The sequence below is a fragment of the Anolis sagrei genome, chromosome 4 (genome assembly GCF_037176765.1).
Source record: "Anolis sagrei isolate rAnoSag1 chromosome 4, rAnoSag1.mat, whole genome shotgun sequence".
Taxonomy (NCBI): Eukaryota; Metazoa; Chordata; class Lepidosauria; order Squamata; family Dactyloidae; genus Anolis; species Anolis sagrei.
Genome location: NC_090024.1, coordinates 28,792,169 through 28,804,503, shown reverse-complemented (window position 1 = coordinate 28,804,503; position 12,335 = coordinate 28,792,169). Strand labels below are relative to the sequence as shown.

The window sequence follows — 12,335 nt, the reverse complement described above, 5'->3', positions numbered from 1 at the left end:
ACAATGATGGTGTGAATTTACAAGACAAAATAATGTCGCTCTCTGTCTATGGTTCTAGGTAAATGCTTTTTATGACAGTATGACCATACTTGATATGATAAAAATGTAAACCATTGTGACCAAATATTTATGTATTTGGATTTGTATCTCACCTCCTCTCCTTAGGGCAGTGGTTCTCAACCTGTGGGCCCCCAGATGTTTTGACCTTCAACTCCCAGAAATCCAAACAGCTGGTAAACTGGCTGGGATTTCTGGGAGTTGTAGGCCAAAAAACCTGGGGACCCAAGGCTGAAAACCACTGCCTTAGGGCAACACTTTCAACACTTTAATCCAATATAATCTAAATACCCACATAGTACAGATTTTGTAGGAAGACTGGGAAATGGCAGGTATCATATATTGACTTAGGCACACATATAACTATTATTGTTTCATGCAAATTGTACACATGTATGTACACACACATGCACAGACTGTTTTTTTCCTCATGTCTTGGTGCCATTTGGAACTTTGAAAATGTCCGTCCATGTACCAATATTATCTTTGGGTTTTGTTTAAGAAGAGTAATTAGAAAGCAAATCTTAAAAATACAAATGAAGCTTTCTGGAACTGTAAAATCATTCATAGGAAATAATATTGAAAATGATCTCATGTCCAGTTACACTCTCAGGTTTTCAGGTGTGATGTTGAGATGCTTCTATGTGCCAGCACAAAGATGGGTGCTGTGTATTCGATGGAGTATAGCTGATCCTTTTCTCTCTCTCGTTCCCTTTTTCTTTTGGCAGCTAGACTGGTGGTTTAAGTATGAAAAGCAATGTATTGCTTGTCAAAAACACTTTTTAAAATGTCATTTTCTAAGTAATAAGACCTATTATTAAGTGATAGGCAGCAGTCAGGAAAAAAGAGCATGAAAACATGAGGTATAAATGATGCTAAATAACTGCAGTGGAAAACCAATGATTTCCTCTCCTCTTTTTTTATCCCATTACTGTCAAGACAAGACTGAATTTTGATCTGGAAAAAAATTACCTAAAAGTGCATGTGTGTTAAAATTTTAATTAAAGAATACAAGAATTCTTTACTAAAATACAAACTCACTAAAATACAGGCCCACAATTATGATCTTGGACAGATAGCTCCAGAAATGAAATATTTTCCCCGGAATAGCTTCATTTTACAGACATGCAACTGTTGTTTAATTGTGTTTCCCCTGTAAGCTCTGGCAGGTGTGTATCTGCTATAGCTAATGGGGAAAGACAGAGCCTTCTCAGTGGCTACTCTCACCTTCTGGATTGCCCTTTGATGGGAGGCTAGATTGCCCTCCTCCCTGCTTTCCTTTGGCCAGGAGGCAAAGAGGTTTCTGTTCAAGCAAACTTTCATCAGGCAAGAAGGAGAGCTTTTTATGGGCAGATTTTATTCTTTTGGAACTTCTGTTTCATTTTTTAAAAGCTTTTTTATATGGTTTTAATTATTTACATTTTTATTGTGAACATTTTAATTGTTTTTGAAGCCATAAATACATGCAATAAATAAAATGATAAATACGTAAATAATATTGCAGTAATTGCAAAATAATTCTGAAAGATCTAGGAAAGAAGTAATTTGGACCATTCCAAATGGAAGGAGAAATGGCCTTTCATTTGGGATACATAGGGATTCCACTGGATCAGTGGAATATTATAGGTTGACTCTGATTCTGACAAAAATATAATAGTGACTAATAATGTTGATGAGAGATCACCTTTTCCTGTTTCAAGTCAACACAGTGGGTTGGATGATATTAATTTAGTTGACCATAGGACACAATGAAATCAATGTGAAAAGTATGCCTAAATTAAACCCATTCATTTCAATACTAATGCAAGTGCATCCAACTTGAAAATTAACTTCCTGTGTGATAGTTCAGTTTACTTAATTGCATTGTATGAAATGGAGTTTGTGCTGTCATTCGAGCTGCCATTGAGTTTGTTTTCCAATCAACATTATTTTTGTTTACTGACTTAAGGCAGCTTACAAGTAAACTGGAATTAGTGGAGGCAAAATTAACTATTGAATCCAACTCATGGGGTTTCCGCTGTATGTAGAAATTGTTCCCCCTCCTGGTTTTCTCCCCCACATACCAAGCCAGGATGTGAGAGCTGTTCAGCAGTGGAACTCTCTGCCCCAGACTGTGGTGGAGGCTCCTTCTTTGGAGGCTTTTAAACAGAAGCTGGATGGCCATCTGTCGGGGGTGTTTTCAATGCGATTTTCCTGCTTCTTGCAGGGTTGAATTGGATAGCCCATGAGGTCTCTTCCAACTCTATGATTTCATGATTCTATGATTCTATGATTTCTCCCCCTTTGATCAAGCCAGGATTCTTGCTTGGTCAAAGTTTAACTCTGAGCAGCAGATGCCAGAGCACACAGGTTCTGGTTGCTTGTGTTAAGGACTCCACAAAGGCATCTAGCTACAATTGCTATTAAAAGAAAATGAATGTTTGATGAAATGGACCTTTGGCATGGTTTAGCAGGGCTCTTCCCATTTTCTTGTATTTGTGAAACCAGTTGTGGTTTCCTGCAGTGTAAACACAGTGGAAATAAAAGAATGACTACTACTGTTATTACAAAAGAAGAGTTTGCATGACACTCAAAATTTAAATGTATCATTTATTTAGGAAGTATCTAATTAAGACCAAGATCCAAAATACAGCTTGCAGCGCATAAAAAACCCCATGTGTATATGTTTGCTGAACCCTTGGCTCATCGTGGGATTCAGGGAAGATGGAGGCTATCAGCACAGACCAGAATTTCAGTGGCATCCAGAGAGCTGTCTCCTCTGTGTTTTGCTCTGATATTTAAATACACTGTCGAACAACTTGAATTATTTTGGGGATAGCACCTCTAAACTCTGAACTAAAACTTGGAATGAATTCACTACCTAGCCTACTGATGTGAAAAGTTTCACCAACCACTGTAGACATGGTGACCCCAGAATTCCTCTCATATGAGCATCAAAAAGATGTGAGTGTGTATGCAGTTGGTAATATTTGTAGTTTAATTTTAGATTTGTGCTTCCAGTAAGAGTAGATTCAACTCCATTCCAAACTTTCCACATTTCCCGTCCTATGTTCTAGGCAGTTTTCTGTTTGTAACTGGAAGTCCTTTACTGAAAGCTATCTTGTCTGATGATAAAACCATGAGTGTATGAAGCTCACACATTTTTCATCTCTTTTATGACCTTATCTTTCACAAGCGGCTTCTGTAAAGGTATCCTAACTATAGAAAGCACCTGGAAAACATATATGATATCTTTGCTGTGATAAGCAGTTGTGAACAAGAAACTAGACCTGTCAGTTCTGAACTGTTCATTGTTAAAAAAATACTTTGTAGATGTAACTGATTACAAAATACATTATAGGGGGGACTAACAGCTGCTGTGATGCTCACTCAGGAAAGCTCAATAGTTATTACTGTATGTGACTTTAAAAAAATAGTCTGATATTGATAGGAAATGCATGGATTTAATACTCTCATTTAGAGAATGCCTCTTTGACACTGGAACTTCAGTTCTGAACATGTTTGATTTCGTTGGAGTTTCCAACTTTGCGTCTTGTGGATAGCAAAGTAACATTCAGATTCAGACAGTATGACACTTCAATTAAAAGTGGGGGGAGAACTACTGCCAATGTGACAGCAACCTTTGCTATACAAGAAGGGCAAGGCTAGATCCTGATAAGTTACCTGTTAAACCCAGCTAACAGACAGAAAAAATATCCAGTATTTGGTTTCTAAAATGGAGTGCCATGGTTCAAATCTACTCTACAACCTGCCTTCTGGACTGAATATGTTTGCCAATAATACTAAATATTTGGGTACAGAATGCAGTTGTTCAGTGAAGAAGAAAGAAGCACTCTGCATATGCTGTCTCATTATTATCTTAGTTGTTCCAGAACTCAAAATAGGTACTGATTTATTGTAAATTCAGTAGCTATTTAGCAATGCATGTGTGTTAGCAGAATGATTAAAACAAATGTTTAATGTCATCGTCAATCCTGGATACCTCTACCCACCTTTTTTTTCTTTTTCTCTTTCCTCTACCCCAAACCCCTATATTTTAAATATATATACGACATGCTCATGATTAACAACTTCTCAGATGTACTCTTTAAAACCCTTAATAAAATTATATTTAAAAGTCATTGTCTCATGACTTTATGTATCTGTAACCTACAATGTATGTGTATCGGGGCAGGGGGAGATGAATCACATGTTGTCATGACATTTCTCCACTTGTCCTTCCTTAATTCATAGGTGATGAAGAGGGCAGTCAAGAGGCAGCTGATTCTGATGGCGATGCACGTTTAGAGAAATCTGGACCACTTACACTTGAGACAGAAGAGTGGGATGGACCAGGTAGGGAATATTTTTTTTTTAAAAAAAACAGGCTTTGTTAAGACTGAATATTTCTTTCCCTCCCTCCCTTCTATCCTTTTTCTCCCTCCATTTCTCTCTGTAAGTTCTTCCAAGTTGTCTGATGATTTATGGTGATCGAGGCATGTTATAGGTTTTCTTAGGCAAGGAGTACTCACAGGTAGTATTGCCTGTTCCTGTCTTTGGAATATAGACTACATAGCACTTATTTTCCAGTTCTGGCCCTGCTTAGCTTCCAAAATCAGACAGGATCTGATGCCTTTAGGATACTTAGGCCTTCGCTGCTTTCTACCTGCCTCTAAACCTTAAAAATGTTTTGACATTCAAAGTGAAGGGATTTAGCACTTTTTTCTTGAGAGTAAATTCCACTGAATTGTAAACTTTCTTTCTGAGGCAAAATATAATTAATATCATTTTGTGTTGCTACAAAACTTGCAGGGAGGATATCTATAGGTAGAATGAGGTGAGCTACCTTTGTTAGTGGAATGTGTGAAACAAAATGTTCATATCATTGCTAGTGGATTAGTTTGTTATTTCATAGATGTCTATTTTTTATGATTGCATACTGATCTTAGGATCTGCTCCTGCTTGTAAAGATGGATGGGAATTGCCTCACATGTTGGGGAAAATGACTGTAATGTAACATTAAAATGTTTCTGTTTTGGACCCAATATAAGTATCATGTGAAGAAAGCATCTGCAACCCCTTCACACAGCTGTATACAAACTACATTGAACTGAATTATATGGTAGTGTAGACTCAGATAGCCCAGTTCAAAGCAGATATTGTGGATTATCTGACTTGGTATTCTGGGTTATATGGATGCATGGAAGGGCCCTGAGAGGGAAGGCCCATAATAGCAGCATAATCTATGTTGCTGCCACCAGCACCACCAACATTTTTGTATTGCATTTATTTGTGATGCCTATAAATGCCTACAGTTTCTATTGGACTGTCCAAGAGGAGGCTCTGGTTAAGAGCATCTTAAGCTATAACTCTTTTAGTATATGCATTTATAGGTATGTATAAGAGAGAAGAGTGAAAGAGAGAGGGACAGAAAAAAGAGAGAAAGATAATGACAGTGGAGTCTGCTTAAATAAAGGAGTCCTAACATTTTGCTGGAGTGCTGTCTCATTTAGTTAAGCCCCTGTCTATTCACTCTCTGTTATTAATTTTACATAGCCGTAGCTACTAGCTTGTTTACATGTGAAGATGAGAATGAATAGAGCGTCATTTGTGTGTGTGTGTGTGTGGGGGGGGGGGGGGGGTTGAAATAAAAAATGACCCCACTCAACAATTTTATATAGATGTTCAACTCCATGGGAAAATGTGTGGACTCTCTGCTAGGTGGCAAAACCAAGCCTCCAAATGGAGTATCATTTCTTCCAGAACAGAAGCATCTTAACCTTACACTAGGTTATGTTGTGGGTTCTTTAATCTCAAAATCCACATACTGTTCTGTAGGAATACTATGACTGATTATTAAAAAAAATAATGAGGGAAGAATCAAAACCATTGTATTTCACATGTAGAGCCCTCTCCCTTATGGTAAAAAAATATTCACCAAATTATCAAAGAAGCACCAAACTGTACTCATTTCTGGCTAAAGCCAAAGTGAAATTGATCTAGATGAGTAGTACAAAAAACATGCCGCATGGGTTCCATGCATCCCAAGACCATGTCCAAATTATGCACCGAATTTCAGTCATACACCCCAGTTTATAGTGAACAGGAAAGGCTTTTCTAAGGGCCACCAAACTGGAAATTTTTACATAAAACATGCTTCCTGGTATTTTTGAAGGTTTCCCACCCCAGTTTTCTGCCTAGATTTGGTAGCATGTGTTGTGATAGTCATGTTTATATGTGTATAGCACTGAGTATTATTCCAGTGACATAATGGAGGAATGCCTGTATGAGACTAATAGGGAAAATTCTGAACGTTTTTCCCTGAATGAAAAAAAAAATAGACATAACAGAAAAAAATCAGTAAAAGTATACTTTATTCATAGCAAGAAAAAGTGGGGGGTAAACAAAAAATCTCTGAGGACTGAAGAAAAAATATAATTTTAAATGGTTTCCATGCCATTTTAATTATAGTGAAAAATGTTTTATTACCAAAACATATTTTAACATAGAGCTGTACAGCTTTGGATAGAATACAGGCATATTTTTGTATATCATTAGCATCATCATAATCAAATATACTGTATCTTCATTTTTGTTTGCACTATATTTTCCACCTGATGATTTCATAAAATTACTGCTGGAGTTCTTCTCCTCTACATACACAGAATACAGTAATTTGCAAAGTCAAGCAAGGATGAAAATGTGATTGAAATATAAGAGTCCTTTTTAATGGAACTGTTGTTATTGCATTATAAATTATTTCTCGAAAGAGTTCTGGCTTTCTTCATCCCTTTGAAGAAAATATTCTCTATTTTTAGACATGGCTATTCAGAGGATATTATTGTTTTAAATATGGTCATCATTATACACCTATCAGTTATGCTAATAATTACAGAATGAATGTTACAATCTTTACATAAGTAAAAGCTCAACAGAATTAAAGGGAAGAGAGTCCTCAGTATCATTTAAAAACAAATCTAACCCTTTACGCCTTTTTGTTCCACAAACCAAGTTTTGCATTATTTACAGCTAATGGCCGTCTGAGTCATTCTTATTCATGCTGATGGAACTGCCACCTTTTCCAGCTCTGTCATGTTGCATCTGCACCATTTATACTGTTTGTAAGAGAAAATATTAGCTTACATTTCTGCCTAAACACGAAGCTCTTAGACTTTATTGATTGCAGTCCACAGGTTTCTCTCTTAACTCTGAAGTCAATGACCAGGGTGTGTTAAATGATTTATATCAAATGAAAACTGATAAGAAAAGTCCTTGAAAGCATCATTGGCTGCCATATCCATTTGTTAAACTCACTGTGCTGCTAAATGTAAGCTCAGAGTTTGAAACTAGATAATAGGTGTTTAGTTCCTGGCCAAAATATAATTTAAGGAAGCACGGTTTCTGTTCTTAAAGCAACAACAAAAAGCTCAAAGCCTGGGGCTGGTTCTTATTTGACCAGAGCTTGTAAATTTTAATTTCTAGGGCATAGATCCTGCAATTGGGGGTGGGGCGGGGGATTAAGCAGCAGTGGCAAGAAAGCCAAGACAACATTTGCTGACTACTAACAGCTGGTTTATCCATTGTCTCTCTTACCTTACAGCTGATGCACCTGCAACCTTCTTACTTCTGCTGGTGTTGCCTGCACTGGTGTAGGACATTGATAGAAGATTCCAACCTTGTCTTACAATTCCCATATACCTTGAATTGTCATAATTACTAGAGCAGTGCTTCCCAAACTTTAGTCCATGGTTTCCATGCCATTTTAATTATAGTGAAAAAATGTTTTATTACCAAAACGTATTTTAACATAGAACTTTGGTCCTCCGGGTCCTCAACTCCCACAATCCATAACAGTTGGTAAACTGGCTGGGATTTCTGGAACTTGAAGTCCAAAACAACTGGAGGACCAAAGGCTGGGAACCATTGTACTAGAAGATCCTGCAAGCCATAATAAAAAGTTAACTATCTCAAGCTCTGCATCTGAGCTCTGGAAGCTGTAGGGCAGATCTAGACAGCCCTTCATCCCAAAAGCATCTGTGTTTAAAAAATGTGGATGTTCTGGGGTGAGTTGTCCACACATTCATTCAGGGCTAGCCCAAGAGAACATGGGGAGGCCATCCCCCTCTTGCTCCAAGTCCCTAGATCCCTTAGAAAACTAAGAAATACTTATGTGATCTCCATTAGAATCCCAGCAAGCTCTCCTGGGTGTGTAGAAATGATGCGCCAGGAGAGTGGGGGGAAGAGAAATTTTAGATTTCTAAGAGTTCTAGAGGCTTGGTTGGAGGAGGTGGGTATTCCCACAGTTTGTAATGAATTAATGTGGGACTGCCCAGAACATTGTCTGGACAGCCCCCTTTTATTGGGGAAGTTTCCGCAATAAAGAGGCTATCTGGACAGGCCCATAATCTCACACTCAAGTGCTCTTAAGGGATTTCAGAAACAAGTGCTGGACTGAAAGTTCATTTGGTAGGGCAGCAAATGGTTATCACAATAGCACATAGGAACATCTCCATATTAAAGTATTGTTTTTGCTACTACTTCCATGCTCCCTCTAGAGGATTTTCAATCTCCTCCATGTCACTGAAACCACAGTGAGTGTCACTCGTGGGACATTCAGGTGGGAAAAATGTCTCCTACATTTCAGAAAGATGCTGTTTACTGTAGCAGTTCAGTCACATGAGAACCTTCCTTCAAATGACAAATAAATGCCCTGCTAATCAAATTTCTGGTTCATGAACATAAAATGGTTTGAAATTTTTGCATCACTATGCATCCATGTTATAGGATATATATTCACTGATGACAGTGAATATAGTCTATAATGATTAAGAGTGTAAAATTATTAGTTGGTTTAGTTTAACCTACCAATGTTAATTCCTACCCCATTAGCTAATTTTTCTGTGTGGGCATCAATTTCAAGTAGTTTGGGATACATTGGATGTAAAAAAGAAAAAGAAGTTCTCCACTATCTCATGGTGAATATTTCAGCAGATTAGGCAACCTCTCCTCTTGAGAATCCATGCTGGAAGGATAGCAGTAAGGAGGGCATTCTGTCCTCTTTGGAAGGGAATTCTGGAGTCAAAGGAGAGCCACCAAAAAAGCCTTTCTCATATACCTGCCAACCATGCTTACAATGGTGGTAGGACTGACAGAAGGGCCTTTGTTGTTATTATACTTAAAGTTGTTTCCTGCACAGAAAATACTGGTTCCTGCACAAAACCAGCATGTGCGAATTTTCTACAGAATAAGTTCCAATCTGTAAAAACTTTTGTCAGTCCAGGATTTTTCTCATCAGAATTTCTCATCGCTTGAAAAACATATGTTTTGATCATTTTCCAAACACTTTTGGATAATAGTTGCATTTCTGTGTTAAGATATGCAAGAAACTTACATAACTCCTAAGTAGAACAGTGTTGATTATGAGACTGACACTTGTGCATTGTACAATGGAAGCGTTGTCTTTTGGCCTCCCTCCCATTTATCCTCAACCAAGTATATGAACTTTCCTTAAATGAGTTGGACTCATTATGTCTCATCAGAGGTGGGAAACTTTCCTTTTTTACTGTAATTTCCATAGTATTTTTGGAACTGTGGCTCTCATAGTATTCATGTTGACTGGGATATCCTGGAAATTAAAAATTAACTTTCTCTGCCTCTGACTTTTGGAAGGAATCCAAGACCTCAGACAGATAGAGCCAAGACCTCTTCTCAAGACCTTACACAGAAATCTTTCCCAGTACTACAATTTCATATTCTTTAAGTGGAGATGTGAGAGGTTTAATCAGTCCTTCTCACTGATTTGTCTTTTTCCATAACATACAGTATTTTGTGCATACAATTACATAACTGTCCATTTGGATGGAGTGAGCTCCCATTATTAGTCCCAGCTTCTGCCAACCCAGCAGTTCGAAAACATGCAAATATGAGTAGATAAATAGGTATCACTTTGGTGGGAAGATAACAGTGTCCCATGACTGATGGTGCTTCATGACTACAGACAAAACTGGCTTTTTGGCTTAGAAATAGAGATGAGCATCACCCCCCAGAGTTGGATTAGACTTAATCTCAAGGGGAAACTTTTACCTTTAACATTAGGTTTCTTATATTGAAGGTAAACACCAGCATTTTTCCTAACTACCTTCATGGTAAGTTATTCAGCCTAACTCTCAGCATGATATTTGAGATGCTCATGGGCATGTTATGGGTGCTTATGTCTATACTGTGCCACTTGCCAAATGTACATATTTAGGAATTTCACTACTTTAGGATCCACTGTCCACAGACTGTAAAAAAAGAGAGATTTTTTAAAAGTACACCAAGGAGATATATTGTACAGAGGGCTCTTACACAACAAAGAAGAAAAGGAAATTAGCATTAAAATTGCCCAAAATTATTCTAAGAATACAAGCAAAGCAAAATAAAATATTTCCCAAAATAATATAAAATATAAATATAAAACTTTATTTGTCTACTGCTCTTTCTCCCCAAAGGGACTCATTCAATAAAGCATTCAATCACCAACACAAACTCATACAGAATAATCATTATAAAACATAACCACAATACTATTAAAAGAGTCGTACATATTTAAAATTTAAAAGCCAGTTCCAGTACTATTCTATTGGGCAAAATTTGACTACGAATGCCCAGAATTTCAGAGTGGGCCTAGAAAACTATGAGAGTGCTGGGCTAGTGCAACAAAGTAGCATAAGGGCGGGGGAGTGGGTAAAGGACAATCCCTTGACTGAAACAGCCCTTCTTCCAATCCCTTGATTGAAACAGCCACTTCATTCATATGTTCCCTTGGTAATAAATCACTGAAATTTCACTTGTGAGTATACCCAAATGGGCTACTTCCGAGTAAATGTACAAAAGGGGTACTTCTGAGTAAATGTATGTCAACAAACTGATTTTAATTGGTAGAATTTGCATATTTCCCTCTTTTGAATTAAGAACTAAGTTTCTTTGCAAAAGGATTTTCTAAGAGCAACCCCTTTTCCTTCCTTCCTTCCTTCCTTCCTTCCTTCCTTCCTTCCTTCCTTCTTTCTCTCTCTCTCTTTGGAAATAGGAATATGCTTGCTTAGCTCTGAAAGGAAAATGGCAAATCCTAATTATTCCATTTTAATAAAATTTTCTGGTAACTGAGAAGTGATTGTTGATTTTGTCATGTGTGAACTATACAGTGTACAGGTTTCGTTAAATAGTTATATTTTTGTGTACATTTTAATGGAGTGGACTGGAAATGCTGGCCTTGAAATGCTTCAACATCCCCTTATTATTAATACATTACTTTCTGACATTCTGCTATAAACAACGGAGAAAGCTGGTAGAGTGTTCGGTACATTAGAATGGCTGGTTAAAAAACAGGGACTGAAAGTACAGGAACTCTTCAAATGATTTTTTTTTATAAAACCAGTATTGAGAAAGACTTGGAGATTACAGTTCAGATTTTGCTTCTCTTTTGATTGTGGAAATGCGCTAGATATGGGATCTTGGAAAATGCTATTTGATGTAAATTAACAAAAATCCATGAAACATAGTTAACCATAGATATAGTCTGAGAGTAAGAATATTGTGAAAAAGCGGAGGAAATCATAGGACGGCTGTGTGTTACTCTGACGGTGAATCGGTATTATCTCAGCTATCAGATAATGCAGTTATCATTAATTTTCACATTTGCATTTCAATCTTGGGAAGGAAATGACTCTTGCTGGATGAAGATAAGAGCTCTGTACCACTATAATGAACCATCATTTTATCCCGATGCTTTGTATCCATATGAAAATGAGGCCGGGTGGTGATGTGGTGTGTGAGGAGGGGGTATATGTGTGCGCGGGGGGTGGGTCATAGAAACATTATAACCAAGTGTCAAAAATTACTACAGACTTCAGAGTCTTCATGAAACAAGAGGAAGTCTAATACATCTTCTATAGTGAAGTGGATGTGGGATTAAAAAGGGAAACTAGGCTCTCTGTCATTGGATAAATGGAAGGGTGTGTGCGCGTGCACGTACATGCATTGGAGGGGGGTATCACTGAATCATAAACATATGCATTCAGCTTTCATATGTAATGACCCAAGATTGGAAAGGTAGAAATCGGTTTCTGCAGTGGGGTAAAGCATCTTCCATATATATTCATGTCTAAGTTGACCTTGTGTATAATAAGTCAAGGGCAGGTTTTAGGGTCAAAATTATAGATTTTTATATGACCCATGGGGAGTGGAAACACCAGTGCCACCTCAGGGGAACAGCCACCCCTGACTTCCATTGCCATTTCTCCATCCAGGCATTCAAGAAA

At 37.5% G+C, this 12,335-nt stretch overlaps 1 protein-coding gene across 2 annotated transcripts in view; it reads left to right on the top strand.

Annotated features, from left to right (window-relative positions):
• The window catches only part of ZFPM2 (zinc finger protein, FOG family member 2), a 358,910-nt gene that overhangs the window by 89,176 nt on the left and 257,399 nt on the right, over window positions 1–12,335 (top strand). For both annotated transcript variants that reach the window (XM_060775763.2, XM_060775762.2), the window contains one exon: window positions 4,291–4,392. In XM_060775763.2, the coding sequence (XP_060631746.2) occupies window positions 4,291–4,392 (102 nt within the window). The remainder of the gene's footprint in view (window positions 1–4,290; window positions 4,393–12,335) is intronic.